The sequence below is a fragment of the Leishmania martiniquensis genome, chromosome 35 (assembly GCF_017916325.1).
Source record: "Leishmania martiniquensis isolate LSCM1 chromosome 35, whole genome shotgun sequence".
Lineage (NCBI taxonomy): Eukaryota > Euglenozoa > Kinetoplastea > Trypanosomatida > Trypanosomatidae > Leishmania > Leishmania martiniquensis.
Window position 1 is genome coordinate 704,714 of NC_090170.1, and position 25,287 is coordinate 730,000.

General features: G+C 56.7%; 7 protein-coding genes across 7 annotated transcripts; all 7 read left to right on the forward strand.

The window, feature by feature from the left end:
- Positions 1 to 207: 207 nt before the first annotated feature.
- LSCM1_00933 (uncharacterized protein) lies at positions 208 to 1,626 on the forward strand (the record flags this gene model as incomplete). The annotated part of the gene is made up of 1 exon (XM_067318559.1): positions 208 to 1,626. The coding sequence occupies one exon, from the start codon at positions 208 to 210 to the stop codon at positions 1,624 to 1,626; it is 1,419 nt and encodes a 472-aa protein (XP_067174664.1).
- Positions 1,627 to 3,010: 1,384 nt separating this feature from the next.
- Positions 3,011 to 3,841, forward strand: LSCM1_00934 (uncharacterized protein; the record flags this gene model as incomplete). Its single annotated transcript, XM_067318560.1, has 1 exon — positions 3,011 to 3,841. The coding sequence occupies one exon, from the start codon at positions 3,011 to 3,013 to the stop codon at positions 3,839 to 3,841; it is 831 nt and encodes a 276-aa protein (XP_067174665.1).
- A 1,049-nt stretch (positions 3,842 to 4,890) lies between these two features.
- On the forward strand, positions 4,891 to 7,110 carry LSCM1_00935 (uncharacterized protein; the record flags this gene model as incomplete). The annotated part of the gene is made up of 1 exon (XM_067318561.1): positions 4,891 to 7,110. The coding sequence occupies one exon, from the start codon at positions 4,891 to 4,893 to the stop codon at positions 7,108 to 7,110; it is 2,220 nt and encodes a 739-aa protein (XP_067174666.1).
- A 1,279-nt stretch (positions 7,111 to 8,389) lies between these two features.
- On the forward strand, positions 8,390 to 8,842 carry LSCM1_00936 (uncharacterized protein; the record flags this gene model as incomplete). Its single annotated transcript, XM_067318562.1, has 1 exon — positions 8,390 to 8,842. One exon carries the CDS (start codon positions 8,390 to 8,392, stop codon positions 8,840 to 8,842), a length of 453 nt encoding a protein of 150 aa, XP_067174667.1.
- Positions 8,843 to 10,049: 1,207 nt separating this feature from the next.
- LSCM1_00937 (uncharacterized protein) lies at positions 10,050 to 10,709 on the forward strand (the record flags this gene model as incomplete). The annotated part of the gene is made up of 1 exon (XM_067318563.1): positions 10,050 to 10,709. One exon carries the CDS (start codon positions 10,050 to 10,052, stop codon positions 10,707 to 10,709), a length of 660 nt encoding a protein of 219 aa, XP_067174668.1.
- A 3,636-nt stretch (positions 10,710 to 14,345) lies between these two features.
- Positions 14,346 to 16,475, forward strand: LSCM1_00938 (uncharacterized protein; the record flags this gene model as incomplete). The annotated part of the gene is made up of 1 exon (XM_067318564.1): positions 14,346 to 16,475. One exon carries the CDS (start codon positions 14,346 to 14,348, stop codon positions 16,473 to 16,475), a length of 2,130 nt encoding a protein of 709 aa, XP_067174669.1.
- Positions 16,476 to 22,464: 5,989 nt separating this feature from the next.
- Positions 22,465 to 24,618, forward strand: LSCM1_00939 (uncharacterized protein; the record flags this gene model as incomplete). Its single annotated transcript, XM_067318565.1, has 1 exon — positions 22,465 to 24,618. One exon carries the CDS (start codon positions 22,465 to 22,467, stop codon positions 24,616 to 24,618), a length of 2,154 nt encoding a protein of 717 aa, XP_067174670.1.
- Between the last annotated feature and the right edge of the window lie 669 nt (positions 24,619 to 25,287).

Genomic DNA, 25,287 nt, shown 5'->3' on the forward strand with positions numbered 1-25,287 from the left:
ACCGTGTGTAGCGAAAGGGTGGCTCTGTCTCGCCGGCGCATCTCCACACACCTCCAAGCTGCGTTCGACTCCTTGTTTTCTGTGTGCCTTGTGCGTTATGCGATAGCGCCCCTTCTTTCGGTATTCACACCTTGGGTGGCACACGAAGAGAGCGTCTAGGTGAGTCCTTTTTGGTTCTCTTTAGTGCAGCGGTTTTCTCTTCTCCGAATGCCGCCGAGGCGTCCCAAGTCGATGCCCCAGGCGAAGGGCGCCGGCGCTGCCACGTCGAAGGGGAAATCGATGAAGAGCGGCACAGCTGCGGTAGCCGCGCCGCCTGTCGATGGCAAAGATATCTGGTTGGCGACAGATGCTCTACAAAAGACGAATGCGATGCGCAACTATTTCCAACTCGAGCGCGACCGCATCATCGCCTTTTGGAACATCTCGAAGAAGGAGTTGCTGGACACCAAGGAATCGCTTCGTGAAAAGCAGCAGGAGAAGGCAGAGCTGGCAGACCGGCATGAGGTGGAGAAGCAGATCTTCAAGCAGAAGATCCGGCATCTGCTGTACGAAAACCAGGTGCAGCTTTCCATCATGAAAGAGGAGGCGGAGCGTGCGCTGACAAGTCGGGAGGAAGAGTACCGTGCGAAAGAGAGCAACGCGGCCCGAAGCCTGCGCGACACCAAGCTGGCGGACCGTGAGCTGGAGGTGCGGCATCTGGAGCATCAGCGCGCGCTTGTTACCCAGCAGGATAAAGAAATCGCTGAGCAGCAATCGCAATTCGAGCGGGAGATCAAGGAGATGCACCTCAAGTACGAACACCTTCTGAGGACTGTGCGTGAGGAGATGGACGAGTCCCGGAAAGAGGAGCTCAGCCGTATCGAGGAGCGTAAGGAGAAGCACATCGCGGAGCTGAAGGAGACCCATGAGCGTACGTTCAAAGAGATCAAGGACTACTTTAGCGAAATCACCTCAAACAACTTAGAAACCATTCGTACACTCAAGGATGAGGTGTACGCGCGAAAGCGCACCGAGACGCACAATGAGCGCGCCATGTACGAAGTGGCGCAGCGGAACAAGAGGCTCACCGAGCCACTCGCCAAGCTGCAAAGCCAGAAGAAGACCCTCGGGCTGGAGCTGGAAAACTACCTGGCCGACAAGGAGGCCCTTGCAGAGGTGAAGCGGAACATCAAGGATACGCAGCAAGAAATCCAGAGCGTTTCCTGGGAGCAAGAGGTCCTCTCGCAACGCTACGCGAAGCTTGTCGAAGATCGCGATATTATCTTGAAGAAGTACAACGCCATGCTCCAAGACATCCAGCGCAAGTCAGCGTTCCGACGTGTGCTGATCCAAAAGAAGCTGGAGCTGGTGCAGACACAATTGGAAGGACGCGATGCGAAGCTGACGGAGTTACTAAAACGTGCAAACGTAAACCCAGATGACATGAAGGAGCTGGAGCAGAAAGTCCACGATCTCATCTCGGAGAAGGACAAGACGGTTGAGGATTTGAAGCAGCTGCTGCTCCGCCTCACTACTCAAAGCGAACGAGTTGTTGCCACATATGAGTCGTATATGGAAGATAACGGGGTGTCGGGGTGGGTCGGCACATCAGGTGCCACATCTGCGGCAGCATCGATTCGCGCATGAGAAAAATGCTAAGGTGAGCGTCCTTACCAGCGCGGTGCTTTTTTCCTCTCTCGTACCCGTTGGCTGTCGCTCATGGTGTTGGAGCTGATTCTTGGGCTTGCTCACAGCGTACGTTTCTCTGTGATTTGTGTGTCTGGCTGCGCAGATGGAGGGATCATGCCGTGTTTAGTGCTGAGCCGACTTCTCCCGCTCTTCACCTCCCCACGCGTGTGTGTGGCTCTGGGGCCTCGAAGGGGCGCCCGAAGAGGTGCATGTATGCTATTGTAAGGCTTTGATGCCCCGTTTTGTTGTTTCGCCCCCCCTTTTCTCGGTATTTCGAGAGGTCATCATCGCTGCCGTCACGCATACACAGTGAGTACACACGCACGCGTACCCGTAACGCTCCCTCCTTTCTTGACTCCTTCGTGTTTCGTGCGTGCACTCCTGTCGACCTTTTTTTTTGCTGGTATCGCCAACCTTCTGTGTATCGTCACCTGTGCTGCGCTATCTTCCTATGTAAGTGCATTAGGCGCCTGGCTCACTCTTCGCCTATCACCGATTCCGCTTTACACCTCGTTCATTTTTGGTTCATATTGCGGCCATGTATGTTATGACTCCGGCGCGCGTGTGTGTGTGTGCGTGTGTGCTCCCTCTCTCCCTCTTCCTCCGATCGCCTTCGCCTCTCATGCCGTCACTCGCACTAAACCCTTTGTTGCCATAGTAGGCTCCTTTTCTCGAGTCGATACACCCACCGAAGCACATGCCAGCAGCCTGGGAAAAAGAGCGTTACCGGCCGCCTCTCTGGAACGCATCTCCACCTGCACCCTCTCCGAGAAAAGATAAGCACACTTGCTTGGACCGAACGAGAGGCGGCGGCGCCTGTGCGTGCTCCTCTTACCCACCCTTCAGCTACGCTGCGGCGCGTTGACTTGTTCTTCTTGGAAACCCTCTTCGTCCTTCTGCTCATCTGTCTGCCTCCTCCTCATGTAGTTTCCTCCTTCATCCTCTGCGTTGTTTCTCTGCACTCACCCTTCGGAGGCTACGCGCTCTTGTGACATTTCTGGGCGTCTGCTTCCGCGTCGCAACGCCACATCCTCTCTCATCTTCAAACCGGCACGCGTACACCCGCACGCGTACGAAACGTGCGCCACAGTCAAGAAGTGACGTGCCCGTGAGTGTGCAGTTTGTGTGTGGTGTCTGCGTGCATACTGTACGTCGAGGCGGGCCAGAGAAGGAGCAGCAAAGCGTCCGCCCACTGGAAACTAAAAGGGACCATCTCCGTTCCTTCGTATCCCGCGGAGATACGCACATACCGCCTTTCCGTTCACTTCTTCCCATACTCCTCCTTCCCAAAGAAAAAAACAAACGGTCAGGGAAAAAGAAGACACTCGCAACACAGGAACAGATGCCCGTCTACGACATTGCCGCACGGAAGCAGAAGAGCCTACTGCGCCGCCAGATGGAGGAGGAGGCTGCACACACAGAGGACGACGAGGGTCACTCTGAGGGGGCGGACTGGGAAGAAGAAAGCTTTGAGGATGAGGAATATTCGGACTCTGATGAAGAGGTAGAAGAGGCGAAGGAGGCATCCCCAAAGGCGCCGGCGGCCTCGAGGAGGGGGGCAGTCGGCGCTGCGTCAAAGTCGGCTTCTGCTGCTCCTGCTGCTTTAGCCACCCGTGTAGAATTCAGTGAGCCGGCGCAGTGGGTGGAGCGCATGGCCCTCACGTCGACTCGCTCTCTCCCTAGCGACCTCAACGCCGATGACGATCCAAAGCGCGAGGAGGCTTTTATCCAACAAACGCTGCTCTCCGTGGTGCGTGGCATCTCGCTGCTAGAGGATGCCAATGTCCCCTGGAAGCGACCGGATGACTACTACGCCGAAATGTACAAGAGTGATGTCCACATGAATGATGTGCGGCAGGCGATGGAAGCCTCGAAGGCGCGCATCGAGGCGCAGGCGCACCGCCGCTCCATGAAGGAGCAGAAGAAGTACGGTAAGGAGGTACAGGCGGAGGTGCTGCGGCAGCGTGCCAAGTACAAGCGCGACATACAGGAGAGCTTGAGCGACTGGCGCAAGAAGCGGCGCGGGAATGGCTCGCTGCAAGACATGCTGAACGATGACGATGACCGCGACAAGGGCGCAAAGCGCTCCAAGATGCAGCGCACGCCCCGCGCACGCAATCTGCGCCCAGGAGGTAACAAGCGGCCTGGCAAGAATGCTCGCCGTCGTCGTTGATTCAGTGGTGACTGTGTGCACATCCCTTCCGAGGCTGACGATGGTACATAGGGAGCTGTGCTGAGGCTGAATGCCGGCACATGCATGCCTTTTTCTGTATCTGTGCGTTCCTAATGATTTGCTGACGGCTAATAAGGTGGAGTCACTAGCGCAGTTCTGAGTAAGCCATCTCTGTGTACCTTTCTCTTCTCATCCAGAAGAGCCTCGACATACCGCTATTCCTTTCCGCGGCATCGCGTGGGGTTTCCAGTGTAGCGCCAGCGTGAGGAGGAGGAGGAGCATGCGTCAGACTAAGCTCAGGACTCTCAGTGACATCACACACACACTCACAAGCACGCGCGTGGACACACCGCTGTCCGGACATTTAGCCGCTGCCTAAGGATGAGTTGAGCAGGGGGAGAAAAAAGCCTAACGCATCGACGCACGCACAGGGTCTTGTCAAAAATCGAAGAGTAGAAACAGTCTTGCACTTTGGCTTTCAGACGACTTCGCCTTTGGGGGCTGACTAGAATTCGTCGCGGTGAGGGTCGTACTTGCATGTGTGAGTGCACCTGTGTGCGTGCTGGCGTTTTCATTGCTCACACTGGCCGGCTCCACCTTCCGCGCGTTTCTCGCCTTTTTCTCCCCTTTTCTCTTCTTTCATCTGCCGCCCCACGCGCTTCACCACATGCCCATGTGCACTCGCGAAAACGTCCACAGACGCGAACGGCACTACAGAAACACACACACACACACACGCATCTGTACACACAGAGGACTCGATCAATCGACAGAGAGACGGAGGGGCACATTCTTCGAAGCCGGCACCCTTGTCTGCGGCCGGCTAGTTGCCTTTGCGTGAACCCTCCCCTTCTTTCTTCCTTTATTTTGTTCCTATTCTGCCTTCGCGTATAGCTATCGCCCCGCACTGACGATTCGGCGATACAGCGACTCGTTTGAGGAGAGACGAAAGCGACGGAGCCATAAAAAACTTCTTACTTCTTTTCACACAGACACACGCAGAGTGAGAGAGAGAGACAGACAGACAGACAGAGACTCCTGCAGAGAAGATGCCGTCCGAGTCGTGCCGGTGGTACCCGCATACAGTGACACACCACAAACAAGGTGACAGCTATACCATCTCTCGTGGACGGAACCGCAACCCATTTGACTTGGCTACCTGCGATGCCCGAATCACCGAGTACGCACGCACCAGCCGCCACGAGGCAAGAGCGACTGCCGTTATCAGCGCTTTGCATCCCCAGTTTAGGGGCCTGGTGAATGGAGTGCGCTGCGAGTTTCTGCTGCGCTCGTCGATCACGCAACTCGGTGTAAACGCCGTGAACATAGGAATCGACATTGACCCTGCGCAGCGCCGCGCCATTATCACGATGGATCTTGTCGCCTTGGCCCCCCTCGCCGTACTCATGCTGGACTACATTACAGTCGGTGCCCACGTTGGAAAGCTTTTCGCATTGGAGTCGAACCGGGTAGTGCGCAATATGGACTACATTTATCGGCTTCTGCACGCCGTGAATCAGCGCGGCCAGCCGCTGCTTGTGTACGGCACCGGTGACTCGCCGAACTGGGACCTGAAAATTGTGGATGGACGCGTGGTGGCGTACCTTCCTGTGCTCCCGGGCACGTTCACGTACAGCGGCGAGATTCATGGATTGCTACCCACGATCGGAATGGCGCTGCGCAAGGGCACCGCGTACAAAGACCTCATCCGTCTGCACCAAGAGTTTCACGAGGGCCACACGCGCGTCGCCGCGGCGTCGGGGGTGCTAATGGTTCGCGGGTACGCGATGCACTTCCGCACTGTGTTTGGTCGCGTGGTGGACAGCCTTTTGCCGAAGGGACTGCAGTCTATGAGCTCTCGCCTCATTGAGCCGGAGGAGGGCCTGGGGGGCTCCTCTTCTCGGGAGCGTGTGTTCGTTTTCTACGGCGACTCAGTCGACGAGCTCACGCACATTCCCATTGAGTTCTACACCCTAGAGTCGTACCGTGAGCAGGTGCCGTTCTCACTGCGCAAGACGCTGGCGGACCGCTGCAGCACTACGAGCAGCATTCTGCGGGCCTTCAAGAGTGCGCCGAAGGGCGACTTGCCGTGCTGCGCGTACTTGTGCAAGGGCGGCCAATTCACGGAGATGCGAGACGATGACTGGATCGTGGCAGACCCGAAGCAAACGACCTACGTCGGGATCGAGAATCCGGTGGAGCAGCAGGAGCTGGTGCAGCGGTACACATACCAGCAGTGCGAGTACGCGATCTTGTCCGCAATTGCAACTGACGACATCACCAGCGATGGCGTCCTTTTCACCCGCTACTTCCCATCCCCGTGCTTAAAGTCCCTCATTCTGTCCCGTGCGGTGTGCAAGAAGCTGCGCGCCATCTTTTTCACGAAGGCGTCGCGCCACTACGGCCCCTTTTTTAGCCAGGAGGATGCGGCGATGCTTGGCGACCTCAACACGTTCGGTATCGGTGTCTTCGAGGTCAACGAACAAAAGGGGGAGGTGTACCAGTACATCAGGCGACCCGGCCGCGACACCGGTGCCTTCGTCCCTCTCGAGCGTCGTCAGGAGTACATCCAAGCCACCTTCTTCGGTGTGTACGGCTCAAACCTCGTGGCGGGTGATTTCGAGGCGGAGCTGATGACGCTGCTGAGCGGCATCCTGCACATCAAGAAGACGTGCCAGCATCCGCTCTTGAACGAGACGAAGCCGGTGGCGCTCGTGACGGGGGGCGGCCCTGGCGCGATGGAGGTGGGTAACCGCGTGGCCAAGTCTCTCGGCATCCTTTCGTGTGGCCTCATCGTCGACTTTGGCAGCGTGGCTGCCAAGCCGGGCGCGATCATCAACGAACAGAAGCAGAATTCATACGTCGAGGCCCATTTCACCTACCGCGCGGACAAACTCGTCGAGCGGCAGTCGGACTTCAACCTCGACTTTCCCATCTTCCTCACCGGTGGCATCGGCACGGACTTCGAGTACGCATTGGAGGAGGTGCGCCGCAAGGTGGCGACGGTGCCGCCCTACCCCGTTATCCTCTTCGGCACGACGGAGCACTGGGGCGCCAAGATCTCCGGCCGCTTCCAGGCCAACCTGCTCAGCGGAACCATCAGGGGGTCAGAGTGGATCTCAACCGTGCCGTGGGTCGTCTCCACTGGCGCGGAGGCGCTGGAGGTGTACCGGCACTTTTTCGAGGGCCGACTGCCTGTGGGGCCGAACCAGCCAACCAATCATCGCGGGTTTATGGTGGCTGCCGAGTACTTGGCGAAGACGAAATGAGCACGTGCCTGTACGTGTGTGCGGACTCAGGAGTGGAGAAGCGACGCGATTCGCACCTAGCCATTGCGCGCTGAGGGGCCCGTTTGGGGAAGGGCAGTGACGTGACTCACGGTATCAGAAACCCGTTCTCTTCACTCTCATTAGTTATATATATATATATATTCGCTCTCCACTGATCCGTGCGAATTTTGAGCGTGCTGCCTAGATGCACTCTTATTTGGTAGCTCTCCGCGTGTAGGTGTGCAGCAGCGTGCTCCTGCTCAGGGCGCGTGAATGGGTGTAGGCGTGTGTATTTGTCTTTTGGGAGGGCGAGAGGGCACCTTTAGTGTGGCCGCACTGCTCTCTTTGCCTGTTAGTTTGCTACACGCTTCTACCGCTTGCGTGGTCCGTCTTCAGCTCCTTTTTCTTTTTTTTTTCGCTGGCGCCCTCCCCCTGCCCCTCTTTTTTGGCCGTGGCGCTCTGCCTCCACATCCTTTCTCTGTTCATTAGCCTATGCCCACTTTTTTTCTTCGTCTGGCGCGTGGCCTTGGTGCCACAGTGAAGTCTTTCCCTCTCACTCTTCTCTCCCCCTCCCTTCCTCCTCGCCCTCATGACGGGGGTGGGGTAGGGGCGACGCCTCAGTGCGCGGCATCTCAGGGGTGCAGTGCACCGCTCTGTGCGAGGAAGTCCAGCAGCCCTCCCTCCCCCTGCCGATGCCGAGCCGGTCTGTGCTGGTGACAGGGGCGAAGCACACCCGCGGCGTAGGGGAGGTCACGGCAGTGCATCGCCCCCGATGCCGCTGGCCAGGCCGTGGGTGGCGCTGCGTCAGAGTGAGCTGCGAGGCGTGGGGTGGGCAGAGCGCGAGGCAGGGGGGCCGCTTTTGGGTGGGCCGAGCTGGCGCCTCGCTGTAACGCGTGTCCACGGCTGCTTCGCACCTCGAGGCGATGTGTGTGTGTGTGTGCGTGCGTGCTTGTGGGGGCGGGGAGGGGGTAGGCTTTGCGGCCGGCCGAGCCAATTCGAGTCGCGTTCCTATTGTATGATAGATTGAACACGACGCATGAAGAAAAGAGGTATCCCTTTATGTAGAGCACGAACCCGCTTTGTGGTGGCGCACCAAAGGCCCTTGGCGGTGCTTGCGTTGCCTTTGTCGCTCATGGCTGATCTCCTTCTCTGCTGTTACTGTCGTGACTGCACTCTCTTTTCGCACTTCTGCCATTGTCCTCCACTCAGCAGCGCACAAACGGGCGTAGCCGCGTAAGAAATCTGACACGACACCGGGTCGTGCTGCAGGAAGCCCATCATGTTATCAGGGCTGCGTTTTCGCGGCTGGATCGTTATGAGCTTCATTGCAGTCTTTCTTTTCATTGCTGTTGCCGTACCGGCTGTCTACACTCCAAGAAGGAGCTGGTGCACCGCATACATCGGCGCTGTTACGCCCGTGTTGTGGATTACGTACAATGCCGCACTCTATTTCATCCTCTATCGACCCATGGTGCAGTGCGCCCGCGCGTTTCAGGACGGGGTGTGCTGCGAGACGGATTCCACCGGCGGTACACATAATGTGACACTGCTAACAAAGGAGATGTATCAGCTGAATGCCATCGTGCATGCGCTCAAGTGCGAGACGGCGGAGATGAAGGCTACCACGGCGCTGATCAATCGTCAGCTTGACGGGCAGCTGGACGAGGACTTGCCACAGAAGCATGCCGACATCTCCATTGCGGCGCCGATGCCGGAGGTGCGCCTGTCATGACGCTCTCTTGTGTGTAAATACAGCTTTCGGGGGGGGCTGATATTCTTTTCTCTCATATTGCCGTGTGCTGTGCCCACGCTGGTGGCTATTCTCTTTGCGCGCGCTCTCTCGGAAAAGGGCGCTGCACAGTGCTTTCTTTTTCGCCTTGCTTCTCTGCTGATCGTATACGGCTCGGCTGGCTGCGTGCACAGGCGCGTGCGTAGCGGGCGTGTTCGAAGTGTCGTGGTAGTGAGCTCGCATGTGTCTTGTTTACGGTTCATGTGTTGGACTCGGGCACGTAAAGCGCCCTTTTCCTTCCTTCCGAGTAGCTTACCATCCCCACACCTCAAGCTCTCAGGAAGTTCATCCGGGCACGTCTTTTTCTTTCTTGCCTCGCACTGTTCCTCTCCGTTGCGTGGCCACGCCCTCGTTTTACACCCTCTCCTGCGTCTCCCTTGGCTGCTTTTCCTCGGTCTCTACGTGACCTCATGCAGATCATTCCTCAGCCTCGGCACTGCACAAACCACCCCCTTTTTTTGCAGTCGACCCTCTCCGTACGACTCACTCTCCTGGGCGGAGATTGGAGATCCACCACGATTTATTTTTGTGTGGAGGTAAACGGGTCAGAAGCGAAGCAGCAGCACAGGCAGCGAAAGAAAACGAAATGCAGTGCAGGAGGTGCTGCTTGCACCTCCCATGATGGCGAGGGATATCATACGCATCGAGGATCGAAGGGCCAGGAGATGTGGAAGCCACGCGTACGTACATAGCGATACCGCCCCCCCGATTACTTCAGGGTGCGCTGCACTTTTTAATTTCCCTTTTCCCGTTTCGCGCGATGTCTCTCTCAAGTAGACGAGCTCTCAGCTTTCTCTCGTTTGCATCGCGGCGCATCTCTATGCACAGCGCAGGGGGGATTCGAGAGTGCCTCCTTTCGTGCCCGTCTCCCGTTTGCCGCCCATCTCTCTCGCCTTTCCCCGCTTTCTTCTCTGCACCCGCGCCCTCTGCGCACCGCTGTGCATCGATGGCGATCCATACACCCACGCGCACCCGCCAATGCACGCGTGTGCGTGCAGGAAAGGTGAACCACAACTGTCTGTTGGAGCACCCGTCACTTGGCTATACGAAAAGCGAAAGCGAAACACTTCAAGTCTTCTTCCCTCCTGCGCCCCTCCGCTTCAAAAGAGGCACACACACACACACACACATACATCCTCTTTTGCATCCTATGGGGCGTCGCGGCTTTAGCACTCCTGCAGCGTCCTCAGCAGCCAAGCTGCTGCTGCTGGTGGTGGTGCTCCTGCTGCTTAGCTCTCCTGCGAGTGGCTTCGTGTTTCAACTTCCGTCTGGCGCATCGCGCTGCTTCCTCCAAGAGGTGCCAAGTGGTGTTGATTTGCGGATTGTGTACAAGGCGAATGATGCCTACGGTGATTTTCTGGACGCTGCGCTCAGCACTTTGGATGGCGAGTTTCTCTACAAAGCGATCGGCAAGAGTAGCGGCGCTTACATGGAGCGCATCGTGAACGGTGGCGAGCTCTCCTTGTGCTTCGCCTCACGCCAAGGGGCGCAAAGCGCAAGGAAGACACGAAACGTCTTTGTAGTGATTCAGCTCGGCGCGGAAACGAAGGACTACAGCTCCATGGCGACGAAGGAGAAGATGCGGCCGATGGAGGTGCAGATGCGCATGATGGAGGATACGGTGCAGGAGGTTCACAATGAGTTTGTATACTTCCGCTCCCGGGAGGCAGAGATGCGTAGCACGAACGAGCACATGACGGCCATGGTGATGTGGATGTCGATTGGCCTAATCATCCTCTTCGGCGTCTTTTGGTACCTGCAGATGCGCCACCTAAAGCGTTACTTCAAGAAGAAGCGCATGATCGATTAGGTGAGACCTTCCTCCTACTTCCCGCTTTATGAGTGATGGTGGGCCGGCAAAGATGGGGGGGCAAGGGCCGTCGGATGTGTGTGTGTGTGTTGGCGCTTGCTTTCTTACTCTCGCTTTCGGAGTGCCATGGCTGCCTTCCTCACCATTTCTTCAAAGTTGACTGGAATCTTTTCTGTCGATGGCCGCCGCTCCGAACCTCTTTCTGTCTCAACTCCTCTCTTGCGAGCTCTTCTGGAATGCTGTGACAACAAGTGAAGAGTCGATAGGAGTCCGGGTAGCCAGCGGTGGAGGGCGCCAGCGGGCTCAACCACGTGCACCCGTGCATGTGTGACCGACAAGTGCAGACGCAGATGCGAAGAGCAGTGCGACGCGCGACGCACGAGCAGAAAAAGGTGGAAGATGCGGTACTTTAGGCGTATATGGCCCGCTTTTCTCGTTTCTTTTCTCTCTCTCTCTGCGCTCTTCTTACTGTGGCCTCGTGCGCGCCGCTCCTTGGGCGTTTCGGTAGACTGCGGTGCTAACTAGGTGTCTTTTTTTTTCGCGCGTTGGTAAGATGGAGTGCAGCTGTGGGAGTGGGCCGACATCTCTTGATCACGTCTACTCTTCGTCGCCGCTCACCGATTCCTTGCCACATCTCTCCCTCCCTGTCTCTACGACCCTTGGTCGAAGCTGTTGCGCCCGGACCGCGACTCTTTCCCTTGTGGCTTTTGTAGCGACTCTTTTTTCTTGTTTTTTTGTGATGTAGCTCTTCAAGTGTGGGGTAGGGAGTAGGGAGGGGGAAGAAGTTTGCTGAAATGGGGCACCGACAGGAATCTCTGCGTGTGTGTGTGCGTGGGAGCTAGTTGGCGCTCTGTGTAGCAACTGTGAAGAGACACTGATTGAAAAGACCGGTGAGAGAAATCGATCCGCTCCGGCTGCGTGGCACTATTCAAAAGTGCGCGTTGAACCGATAGAGCTGAGTCCACCATCCTTGGGGGAGGGAGGGGGGGAATTCGCACGAATGCGCTTCACCAGCGGGTACCGGGGTGGAAGACAATGAGGCTCACAGCAAAGTTTGACGGAGACCGGCAACATTGTGTCCCGCCAACGATTACGCCGTCTCTTTCCAGAGCCCTGCATTCGGGAGTCCCTTTGAGGAAAACTAAAGTCCCTCCCCACTCCCCCCCGGCCAGCCAGACCTCACACAGCCTCTTGTGCTGTTGCCGCTGTTGCTGCCGTCTCTTTTGTTCTTTGGCCCCTGGTGATTTTGCTTCCGCGCCTACTACTTACACCCCTCTCTCATCTCGCACCTCTGTCTTTCCCACCTTCCTTGATGGGATCTGCTGGACTGACTCTCTCGCACGATACCTCAGCTCGGTGCTCGCCACGAGTTCGCCCGACCACCCCCATCTGACATTTCGACTGCTTCATGCACAATCCCACGAACACACAGCCGTTGAAAGAGAAGCAAACGACAATAGTGCCTGCGGCAGGATCTGAGGGCCGTCGCTTGTAAGCCTTTCCCCCCTCCTTTACTGCCTCTCGCCGGGATTCCGCATCGGCCCACACCGTTGAGCCGCGTAGCACACGGCGTTAACACGAGCAACCTTTTAACGGAAGGCATCAAAACAGAAACGGACGGAGGAAAGGGGAGGAGGCCTCACCAGCGTGATCGCTCACCGAGTTTTCAACCCAGAGGAGGTGCGGGGGTGGAGGAGGAGGAAAGAAAGCAGAAGAGAGGGCCAGCCGATGGCTCGCGAAGACACACTCCTCTCCGCTCTTTTATTTGTGCTCATTTTGGAGGCTCTACCACTTTTTGAACCCGCCCTTCTTCTCTTTTAAGATATCGTTCACCCTCTCCGTCTTGTGGGGGCAAGTTTGTGTGTGTGTGTGTAGGGCAGTTTGCGCGCGGGCGTAGAAGAGGCACTGAGAGACGGCGTGATTTCTTCGGAAGCGAGTGGAGGCATCGAGCGCGAAAGCGACCACACGCACACGCATACACACGCACATATACGTACAAAAAAAAGACGGAGAACCTTCTGCCCAAAGAAGAGGAGGAGGGGCGATACGAGCAATAACAGCAAACAACGGCAGTAAAGTTAACAAAGGGAAGCTATCACTCTCGACACAAAGAAGGCGTTTCGTTTTTTAATCTCTCGCGTGTGTGTGTGTGTGCGTGTGTGGGATTGACCAAGTCCCCTCTGTTTCGCAGGGTGCTTTCCTTGAGCAGGCGTTGCGCAGCACTATTCTTCTTCCTTCTCCCCCCTTTTCGTGTGCATCGAGTCTGCACCAACCTTGCCAACTTTCTCTCTCTCTGTGCGTGCCCATACGAGTCAGTCCTTCTTGCATTCCCGCCTGTGACGTACTTGTTCGCCGTTTTGAGAGGCTCTCTTTCTTTCTCTCTCAATATATACACACCTACACACACACACTCATATGCGCGTAACGGTTGCTCTCATTCCAGGCGTTTTTTTAAATTCCCGGCTCTCTCCTCCATCTGTGGCGATTACTCTAAACGGTGTGCCCACGCCGGTGAGCGATTATACACACACACATACATACATATATATATATATGTATGTATGTGTGTGTGTGTGTAGACTCACCTTTGCAAGCTCGTCTGTGTGCTTGTGTGCACTGCTCTCAGGCCTTTCCCATCCCATTCCCTTTGCCACTTGGGATCACCGCCTTTTCCTTCGCGCTCTCCTCGTTCTCAGTCTCTCTCGTTTGAATCCCTGAGAGCTATTCTTCTTTTTCCATTTTCATGTATTTGGTGCGCATCGCTTTTTTTTTTCGTTTGCCTCTTTGCTCAGCTCTAAGTCGCTGCTGTAGCTCTCTCTTCTCCCCCCCTCCCCCTCCCCCACCAATATATAGCGTTGCCACTGCCTGTACCTCTGGCGGTGTACGGTGCTGTCGTTCTCTTGCCGCTACAAAGAAAAGGGAGCGACGAGAGAGACAGAGACACGCATAGACACATATACACATACAGAAGCTACTGGGGAGGTATACCGAGTGTGTGTCTGCGTGCGTGCGTGCCTCTCTGTTTGTATTTTCGAGCGTGCTTGTGTAATTGTATCGAGAGGTTGTGCGCATCTTTTCCCTTTCTGTGAAGGTACGAGCGTGTTGCTCTTTCCACTTGCCTGTTTTTTTTTCGTTTTTTTTTTTGACTCAGTCGTCTCCGCGACTGCCTTAGTCGTGCGAGTAGTCATCCGTTGACGCACCTGAGGTGCGTGTCTGCTCTCGTTTGTGTAAATTCACGTTTTTTTCTTCGGTTGCGCGACTGACTCACTCTCTCTTTTTCCTCTTTCGCATCTTTTGCTCTGCTTCCTTTATATATATATATTTATTTATATATATTTGTCTCTCTGTGGCTCTTCAGTTTTTTTTTTCAAAGTTGTTGTAGCGCTTCTTTGTCTTTCTCGCCATCTTACGTGCTTGTCGCCCACCCAGTAGCCCGCAGAGGCAGTGCTGCGTCCGCTACGTTATCGCCCTCTGCCTTTTCGTTTTACTGGCTCGTTAGAAGCTGTTTGCGGAACGGCAGCGAGACGGCGTGATAGTACGATCCGCTATATCGCGCTTACCTTATGCGGTTTCGCCGGGCACGCGCGCCGACAAGTATCTCTCCATCTTTTTATCTAGGCCCTGAGCTCAGCACTCATGCAGCCACATCAACCGTTCATGTTCGGAGGAGCGCAGCCTCCATGCACGAACGGCCGCTATCCGGCGTCGCCGCTATTGTATTCGCACCGCGGTCGCATGACAATGGGCCCATCACCAGCACAGGTGTATCGCTCCTCTAGCATGGGCGGCGCGGTACCCATTATGGCGAACGGACAGTTGCACCATCACCAGCGGGGTATAAGCATGAGTGGCGGTGTCCTGCCGGCCCTTCATGGGACACATATGGTCGCACACAATAGAATACACCTGGGCCAGGGCAGCGGCGCTGCACCAATGCCGATGCCGCCGCCAACTGTGCCAGGGCATAGTTGCATGCGCCGCACCGCTGGAGCGGTGCGGCCACACCCGGTAAGATGCGTGGGCGGTGACTCCTACCTACGCGGCATGCAGATGAGTGCCAGCTCCGCCGGCAGGTCGTCCTTCCAGAGTGGAATGAGCGGCACCGTGCATAGCAACGGTGGTATTACACACGACGTGCAAAATGGCGGCATGTTGGGCGGCGGGCGCAACGAAGCGCTTGTGAAGCCTGCCGGCAGCGGCGCTGCGCAGCACATCGCGAACTTACCTACTCTCCCGCTGAATAGCGCATCCATGCCGAATTTGCAGAGTGGTGTCTACCCCATGCTGCCGCCACCCATGATGAACGCCAACTTTCGGAATAGCATGCCGTTGACGTCGTGTGGTAACGGCTATGGGCAGCCAAGCTCCAGTGGGGCGAGAGGCAGCGACCTCAAAATGAACGAGACCGACGCTGGGGGCAACGTGTCGGCTGGGTATGCTACCCACGGAAAGGTGCGCGACACGGATTCCATGACGCCGAGCCTGTCACCAAGTAGCCATGGGCAGAATGGGTGCCGCGTGAGCACCCAGTCACTAGAGCAGGGCGACGAGGTCGGCGGACTCACACCGACGCCGCCGGCGCTGCGCTTCTTGACAAGCTATGAGGAGGAAGAGGTGAAGGACTATCTGCCAAGCGTGTACTTTGGTGGGACGGAGCAGTGCCAGAAGATTCACGGCGTTCGTGGGGCCGATAAGAACGATGGCTACGACGACGACAACTTCCACTACCGCGTCGTTGTCGGCGACCACCTGCTGTACCGGTACGAAGTGGTGAGAATACTCGGCCAAGGCACCTTCGGCATTGTTTTAAGCGCGCTTGACCACAAATATCACCGCCTGATGGCAGTGAAGGTAATCAAGAACAAGCCGAACTACACCAAACAGGCTCGCGAAGAGATCAAGACACTAGAGCTGCTTAACGGGGACGACCCGGATGACGAGGCGAACATTGTCCGCTTGCTCGGGTCTCACATCTTTCGCAACCACTACATCTTAGTCTTCGAGCTACTTCCTTCTGACCTTTACGCTATCATTCAGGCCAATAAGTTCCGTCCCATGCCGCGCGATTTCATCTACGAGCTCTCGGAGCAGCTGCTCACCGCTCTTGTGCACGTGCGCGACCACAAGATTGTGCACTGTGACTTGAAGCCAGAGAACATTATGATCTCTTACAGCAGTGGCAACTCCAACTTTGGAGGCAGCTCGTCTGGCTTCACGCTGAAGCTCATCGACTTCGGCTCCGCGTGTGTGGAGAGCCGACCCCTCTTCACATACATCCAGTCGCGTTACTACCGTGCGCCAGAGATCGTGCTAGGCATCCCCTACACGACGGCCATCGACATGTGGAGCTTTGGCTGCGTGCTGTGTGAGCTCGCTAACGGCTATCCGATTTTTCCGGCAAGCTCCGAGGGGGAGCTACTGGAGCGTTTCGTAGAGTATTTTGGCGCGATTCCGTCGTACCTCGTGCGACAGGGCCGCCGCGCCGATCGCTTCTTTGAGGATGGCCAGATGAAATACAACCTAGGCAAGAAGCGCCTCCCGCACGCACCGCATAGCCGAGCGCTGAAGAACTTCTTGAAGATCGGGCGGAGTCCCGAGGATCAGCTCTTCGAGGACTTCGTTGCCAAGTGCTTGCACCTCGACGCGCGACAGCGACTAACGCCAGAGGCGGCGCTCGAGCACCCCTGGATGCAGCTCTGGAGGGGCAGCGGGAGTAGCGGGAGCACGCCGTCCCTGTCCGACGCTTCTGGCTCCTTGTCTCGTTGAGGAGACCATTTCTTCAGCCTTGATGCCCGCGCGTGGACGCTGCCTGCAGGGGCACCTCGAGTGGGAGAGAAAGCGAGCGGGCATAGTTGTTGATGGTATAGCGTGGTGGCAGTACGTACTACTCGTTGCGCATACATGGCACCCGTGTGTGTGTGAATGAGTGAAGGCTCTTTGAACATTTGCACTTTGCGGTCTGTTTACCCTTTTTTTCGTTTTCTTTCCGTCTCCTTCGCCATTGTATGTGCACACGAAGTCTGCCCCCCTCCCGCGTTGCCTTCTGTTGTGTCTTCCTCTCTCGCTATACGGCTTGACCATGCCCGTCTCTCGTCCATCTTTTTTTTCTCTCATACCTTAACATCCCGACGCCCTCTTTCCAAGTGCCCCCTCCCCCTCTCACTGTGAGTGCCGTGCCTCTTCCTCAGTGCTTGCCACCCCCTTTCTGGTGTATTTTGGTGTGCATCTCCCTCATCTCGGTGCGGCAGGGGGAGGCGGTAGGGACGCCGTTCAGTGGTTTTACGCAGGCACGCTGTCTACGTGAAGCGTTTTTCATCTTTCTTCCTTTCCATTTTTCTGCGCGCATGTTCTGCTCACGCGAACATCGGCATTATCGTGACCCATCACGGGAAGAGTGCTGGGTGTGAGAATACACGGGGGCCAGCCGTGTTGGCGGCTGTTCTCGTTCACCCCCCTTCCCTCCACACCGCCTTTGGTGTCTCCCCTCTTCCTTCCCGTCTCCTCTCTCTACCCAGGCGCCGTCTCCCGCATTGCTTCTCCATCGTCAATTCGTTTGCCCCATCGCTTCCTTTTTCTTTCTGTTTTTGATTTCGCCCGTTCACTTCTCAATTTCTTCTCACAGGAACGTTGCTGAGCTATGATGCTGTAAGAATTTTTGTCAGTATCAAGCCCTGCCGGCACACACACACATACACATATAAATAAAGAAATAAATATGTATGAATGTATGAGCTCCTTTCCCTTTGCTGCCCCTCTTGTCCTTCCGCAAAGTGCACTCTCTCTTTGGTGCCGATTCCCTTGGTAAAGTTTGCACGAGACGGCGATGGGAAGAAAAGCGCGAAAGAAACGAGGGGCAACAACGACGATTCGAAAAGAAGGAAAGAATCGCACGCCTCCGTTGTAGTAGCAGAGAAGTTGGTGGGGTGACAGCTTCTTTTATTTTCTTCGTTCTGCTCCTCATTGTGCTGGCTCTCTCTATATATCTCGGCCTCAAGCCCACTGGAAGTGATGCGTTGAAGCACTGGCAGCTCTCCCCACTGCTCTTTACTTTCCCAATGCCACCCCCACTTGCGCGCAGACATAGCTGCAGCGGGAGCCCTTTTTTTTCTTCCTGGCTGGACCCACTTTTTTCTTCTCGATTTGACTCCTGGCATACGTTGAGGCAGAAACGGATTTCTGTCCGCCTTTGTGTGTGCGTGTGTGTAGGTGGGCCCGATATTAACTTAATCAGCTTGGCTTTTCTCCCTCTTCTTCTCCCTCTCTCCTTTTCTCCCGCTTGGCTCTGCGACAGACTTTGTGTGTAAGGCTTCATCCCCTCTTTCCTCTCCGTGATTACGCCTCGAAGCTCCCTTCTCTCTTTCTCTCTCTCCCTCCATGTCTTTTACCACACGAGGCGAAGCAGCTGCAGTCCTATACACGAACATGCAACGAAAGCCCCCCCTCCCCTCCCCCAAGACATGGGGTTGTGTGCACCTTTCGCCTGTATGCTTGTCTACTTTGGACTGCGGCGTCTCGCGCACTCGAGTCCATTTTTTCCTCTTCCACTTCCCCACTTCACCCTCTTTAAGAGCAGGACACGGCTTGTGCGACGCCTCGAGCAAAAGAAGGAGGCCTGGCGCGCCTTCTGCTGCTCTCCACCCCTCTGGCAGTAATGCGAGCACCGCCTATCTGAGCACCTTTGTGGTTCAGCGCGTGAGGCGGAAGAGAGGGAAAGAGAGAGGTAGCTCCGGGGACAGTTTTGCCAGGGAAGGCGGAGGCGCAGGAGAGGATAGAGGGCACGGCTCATGCGAGGAGGGGCGGCCTGTAGCGTGCCCTTTATCGTGGCCGTGCCGCGAGCAGACATGTGCACATGCCCCTCTCCCATAATACGAATTCGCGCACATCTGTTCCTCCCTGCACGGGCGCTAAGTAGCAGCTGGAACTCACGAAGGGATGTGCTTGTGTGTGTGCACAGAGTTATATGTGTGTGCGCGTGTGTGTGTGTGTGGGCTTCATGCTTGTGTGATGCAGATCGTCATGTGCAGCTGCGTGACGCGCCTGTATCCCAGCTGTCGGGTTCTCGACTCCTGACGTTTAGGTTTTTTTGCCCTTCTCTCTTTTCATTTGAATGCGCTTCTCTGTGTCGAGGAAAGGCAGGCGGGATCAGTCTCCCCCGATCGCGCGCGCACACACAGCACTTTCCCATCGGCTTGCGTGCGCGCGTGCGCCTCCCTGTGAGTGGATGCTCAAATGTGCGCGTGCCTTCTGTATCGTTGCGTCCTCTCCTCTTACGGACACCCGCACAGGGCAAACGAGCACCTACTCAGAGGCTCACCCCTAGAGGTGCGCACACTACCTCTCTCTTCCCCTACCCTCTCTCCGAAAAACAACGGCAACCGAAGAAATGGACGTCAATAAATCTGCCCGCTATTCTATCTCTTCGCCCCCCCCCCGCGGGGCTCCTCCTCGTTCCGTTTGAGCTTATGGCCCCCCTCCGCTCTCTCTTCTTTTTCACCCCTCTTCTGTCGCTGTATTGTGGCCGCTGCCCCCTCCACGTGTTTATACTGTTTCGTCTTCATCCGTGTCAGTCGCTCGGAACAAGAAACAGAGAAGTGTAGTGATGTTGACCTTTCGTGGCCTCTCCAGCCTCCTCTCTTTCTTTTCAACGGGACCTTGACACACACATACACACACACACACGCACACGCACACAGATACGCACACACAGATACGCATTCGACAAGTCCCCCCTTCACCTTTTTTCTGACTGTTCCACCCCCTCTTCCTCGTGCTCTACTCGTATACAGCACGTGCCACGATCTGTATTTCCTTGCCCCCTTTCTTTTCGGCATGTCTCCTGGTCGCTCTCTTTCTCTCTCTCTCTGTTCGATGCTGACCCCTTTGCTCCTTGTCGCGCGTAAGCGGAGGGATTCGCTGCCAATGCCCCTTCTTTCTTTTCCCTCGCAGACCTGCCCTACCCTTTCTGTTATCATTGAAGCGTTCAAATCGATGCATACCTGTGCCTTTCTCCCCCCTAACTTGCTGTCGCTTCTCCTCCTTCCTGCACCTTTCCCTCTTTCACTGCCCCCTTGTGTCGCGCTTGTCAGCTACTGTGCTCTTCAGCTTGTCGTGATGTATTGGTGTGCGCCCCACCTGTAATTGTAGCTCTTGTGTTTTCCTTTCTCCTTGTGTCTTCTCAAAGGGGAGGAAGGGGGGCTCGCATTGGACCGTTTGTAGCTCCATTGTGTGAAAAAAAATAGAGGGGCATAGTAGACTCGCGGCTCAAGTCGCCAATGGGATAGTCGTGCGGCTGAGCTTTTCTGTAACGCAACTAAAGATCGACTTGACGTGTGCATGTGTTCGTGTGCGCCGGTCTCGCCTTGTTTGCTTTTCTATCGCTTTTTGCCCTCTTTTTCTCCTTGTCTCTGACGTTTACCTTGTGTCTGAGCGCATGCTTCGGAGCGGAGGCTCATGTTTTTTTTCTTTTCTTGCGTGTGTCCTTGCCTTGTTGAGCTATTTCCTTGTTGCTCTTTCTCTCTCTGTCTTTGCCTTACTCTTCTCTTCCCGGTCTTTGTTTTGACCCCCCTTTTCCATCTCCTCATTCTTGCGATCGCGTTTGTGTGTGTGGGTGTGGGTGGGTGGGTGCTGCGCAAGCGTTCTCGGTCGATTCCCTCTCCCTCTCCCTCCCTCTCCCCACATCGTACCCGTCTCGCTTTTTTTATTCCATGTATTTTGGCGCTGCTTTTTTTTTTCGCATCTCTCTCTGTTTCTGTGGCTCTTTCGCTCGGCTGTCAGCTTCTTGTCCACGCCGCTTTTGGGGGGATCACAATGTCGCCCTTTTTGTGTGGAGGGCGTAGGGTCTGTGCTATTTCTGCCGTACAGGAGCCATTCGAAATGCCACACAGGCGCGCGCACGCGCACACCAAGGCTCGAGGGAGGGCTGATGAGAGAAGGGAGGGGGAGGGCTTAAAGTAGAAGGTAACACTCCTGCTTGCTGACGCTCCTGCCGGATAGTGCCGTTGAAGCAGCCCCTGACCATCCCCCGCTCTTTTATCATTAGTGCGCGCCCATGCGCTTCTCTGCTCACGTTCGCTCCCTCGTCCTGCGCCAGTTGCTCCGCCCATCGTCTGGTTTTGTCTCCTTTTTGCGCGTTTGTGTGCGCGTATGAGCGTCCATGTTGCCATCGGAACTCTTTCTCTTGCGGGGAAGGGCATCCAAGTCGCTGTGTATGGGCGCGGCATTTTGTTTCTCTGGTATACAGCATCCCCCCCTTTTCCTTGCTGCGTAGCAGTGGGGCACCGCTCACTCTTCTCGTGTTTGTCTGCATTACTGCATCTATATGGTAGTCCGATACTTCCTTTCGATGCGACGGACGCATCCTATGGCATCCGCCTGATGGCCCTGTTGGAAACTTGTGTGATCGGGCTTGCCGTCTCTGTCTGCCCCTCTCTCCCCTACTTCGCTACTCATGTGGCTTCATTCCGCAGTTCGCGTCTCCGCGTTCTTCGAGGCCGATTTTGCCCTCGCGTTCTCCCTCTCTGCTCTCCGTGTCTGTCGCACTCGCTTCTTTTGCCTTCCTCATACGACACAGTGCGTGCGCAAAGGAATGGGTGCTGACCGCATCGCTCTTGTGGCGATGGAAAACTAGAAGCGGCCGAATGTGGACAGGGGCGAGGCAAGGGAGAGACACCGCTCTGATTAGTAGACGGGAGGTAAGGGGAGAGGGAGAGAGAAAGGGGAGTGACTGGGAGGCAGGCGTCCCCGACAGTCCTTCCGTCTTCACCTTTTCTAACCCCAAAGCGTGCGCGCGCAAGCGCAAAGGAAGCAACCATGTGCCGTGCTTATCGTCACCTCGTCTGAGGGCGTGCGCTATTCCCAACTTCGAACACTTCTCTCTCCCACATACATACGCAACAACACACTCCGCAGAGCGAGCCGATTCATCGTGGGGATGCCTTTTGAACAAGGAAAGAAGAAATGTGGTGGCCTTCAGTCTCTGCACCCTTTCCTGTCCCTCTCGCCCCCTCGCTTGAGAGGCTCGTGCGGGAAGGAAGTTGCCGTCTTGCCCCCCTTTTTCGCCCGCAGCACGGTGCGTTCCCCATAACCGATCGCAGCGAGGCGGCAAGAGGCGGTCAGCTCCTACACGGAGAAGTCCAATAGAGGGGGGGGCTCGGGAGGAAGGACAGGCACGTGGCGTGCCCATGCATGGAACTCGAGGTGTTGCACGTGAATAGTGCCGCTGCTGTTAGGTGCGCACACATGCTCAACCCTCTGCTCCACCGTGCCCTCTCCTTCTGCCCTATTTTGATGCGTGAAACAGCCCTCATACCAACTCTGTATTTTTTTCCCTTGCGCCCTTCGCCTTTGCTGCCCGAAGCCTGCATGAGGTGTGGTATTGCCATCTTCACCCCCTCCACTCGCGCATCTTTTACGTACAATCCGCCGTCGCACCTCTGACACCTAAGGAACAAAAAGAAAAAACGAAAGAAGACGGGGCACCAACGACAGCGAACGCATCGACGGCCACATAAAGCCACAGGGAAAACCAAAAGAGGCTCAAGTGAGTAGAGCAGTGTGTGCATGTGCGTGTGCGCGAAAGGGGGGAGGAGGGCTGCGGCATTCATCACCAGCGTGCTCTCTCATAGGCTTATGCGCCATTTTGTCTTGTGCCAGTAGCAGCCACGGAGCTCCTTCACACTTACCCTACTTGACACGTATTCACACGACTCCTCCCCCCTCTCCCCTCGTCTGAGCACAAACGCTCACGCGCCGCCAGATGCTACTCCAGGAAGATTCGATAGCGCAGCCGTTTTCGGTCATTTTCCGCGTCGCACAGCTGCTTCAGCAGGCGGCCTTGTCGACGGCAATGCCCAAGGCGATGTACGGCATCCGTGTGGCGAGTGAGGTCGGCGGGGCAGCGCCGTCGGCGGCAGCAGCACAGACCCAGAGTTCCTCGCGCGTTCGTTCGGCGAACCGCGCCAGAGTGAATGCGGCAGATCAAGCTTTCTTGTGGAGATCTACACAGTTGTCCTTATCAAACACCGATGAGAGCGTTACCACGCTGCGGTATCTCGGCTGGGTACTGGACGAGGCCGCACGGCAGCTGCAAACGGGCCTGGACGCTCAACTGGTGGACTTCTATGAGCACTTGAGGGCGAAAGGTAACGCATTCGTGCCAGCGGGGGCGCAGCTGACGGAGAGGACGTCACCTGCGCGTGACTCTCCACAGGACCGCTGCGCATCTCTGCTAGTATCTCGGCCGTCCTCGAGGCAGGTGGCTCTGTCGCCGCTTCTGACCATCAGTTCGCCATGCCGACTCAACGCGGGCAAGGGCGACGCCGTTTCCCCTCAGTCTGCTGGGCCCCGCGCTGCTTTTCGAGTGGGCATGGATGACGCCGAAGAAACGTCCACTGGCAAGGATGCTGCTGCGCACGCATCGGCTTCCAACACGACGACTACCGGCGTGGCCACTTCTAATACCGAGGGCCCGCTCGTGCCCTCCAGCGGCATCTCAGGGCTTCACTCACTCAATGGGCAGCAGCTGCAACGACGCGTCCACTCGGGAGCCGGGGGCCCGAGTGGACTTCAAAATGCACCGATGGCACGCCGCCTTGAGGAAGAGCGTGCGGCCGCCTCGGAGCTCCAGTCTTTCTTCTCTCTACTGTTGGAGGCCGCTGTGCGACTGTCCGGTGCCTCTGCGGCGGCCGTGTACATGGACGATGCACCGCCCTTGGCTGCCTGGGGAGCGGGGGGGCCTTTGTCCCGCCCAACGGGTACCGCGGCAGTCGCCCCGGGCACTGTGGGTAGTGGTCGAGCACAATTCCTGCACTGCATCGCTCACTTGCACGGCCACTTCCCCTCTAACATCAGCTACGCTGTCTCAAACGTGCTGACGACGGTGGTGACCACGGGTGTGGCGGTGAACGTGCACTTTAGCGACTCCTCCCTCCTGCACTTCAGCACCGGTGTAGGCGCGGCAGCTGACGCTCTCGCGCCTGGGCGCTCTTCGACGACGGAGGGCGGCGGTGCCACCGCCACAGACGCAGCTCGCAGCCGAGGTCGGAACGGCGACAGTCATTGCTCCGGCCGCTCCATATTGGACATGTACAACGGCGTCATTGTCCCGATCAAGGGCATCGGCTGCCTTCTTTTGGCCAATAAGGCGAAGGCAGCCAACTCTGACGTGAAGGCGCCGTGCTTCAGCGTTTTCGATGAGCACGTTGCGTGGAGTGCTGCCCTCCTGAGCGAGGCTGTCCTCCACCGGTACGAGCGCCACCTGCTGCTGCGTGTGGCGTGGTCTCCATCATGCGTTGGCGCACTGCGGCCGTACGTTCAGGAGGACGGGCCACTGAAGAAGAGGGCGAACATCTTGCCTTCTCGCAGCGGTGCACCTGCGATGCGAGAGCGGAGAGGGCTGCAGAGCAGAATAACCTCGAAGAACCTCTTCGCTGCAACAGGTGCTGCTGCCGCCAAGGTGTCCGCCGCCGATGTGGACAGCGCCGCCGTCTCATCGCTGATCTTTGATCCACGGAACGATATCTTCTCCAAGACACTAACGATGGTGCGCACAGGGGATCCGCAGGTGCTGAAGGCTCTCCCACCAGAGCTGCGTGTCTCCTCTTCCATGGCGTCCTCTCGACGGGCGATCAACAGCGTCATGAGCACCGTCGCCGCAGAGGCGGCGGCGCCAGGGCTGTCCAGAAAGCTCAATGACGAAGAGGTATTCCAGGCCGCGGCTCAGTACATCACAAACCTGGAGTCTCTGTGGCGCAGAACCATTTCTGAGAGCAACACGATGCACGTCATGGTTGCGAATTACAACAAGGAGATGAGAAAGCAGCAGGAGACTATAGCGCTCTTAGAGGCAAAGGTGCGAGAATTGCACGCGCACATGATGCAGTTGGAGCGTCGCGGTAATGTTGCGCGCTGAGGTCCGGCGTAGCGCAGGGGGGAGAGAGGGTAGGTGGGCCGCCATCCCCCTCTGCTAGTGGCGGGCTGCCTTACCTCCCTCCTCCTGCCAGCCTCCTGGGCCTAAGCCCCCTCTCTCCTTTTTACCTTTTTTTTCGGGCCTCCTCCGCATTCTGTGCTGCTTATGGCGCCAATGCGCTCACAAGGGTGTAAACGTCTCCTCCCCATTCCCATACCGTGCAGACTGAAGAGGCTCAGCCTCTTTCCTTCACTCCGTCCTTTTCGACCCCTCTCTTGGGTTGAGCGCTTGTGCGGTATTGCTGCTCTCTCCACTGTTGTCTTCTCTTGTGCGCCGCCTCTATCCAAAGGTCCCATTTGGATAGCCTCCTCTCTTGCGCCCCTTTCTGCCTCGTGCGCAACGTTCCTGCGCCGATGTGCACCCCACGAAGGGCTCGACATCGACTCTACTGTCTCCTTCTTCACTTTCGCTGCATGGCCGGCGAGCCCTGTGCGCTTAGAGGAGGAAGGAGAGCTAGAGAGCAGACAAGGTGCCCAGGGCTCATGGCGACATGCTCACGCACTAATGCGCCACTCGACCGAACAGAGGAAGAAAGGTGTGTGTGTGTGTAGAGGTCCTCCTTTTGAATTCTCGTCTCTCAGGCTGCAAAGCTGGCGGGTATAACTCCATGGC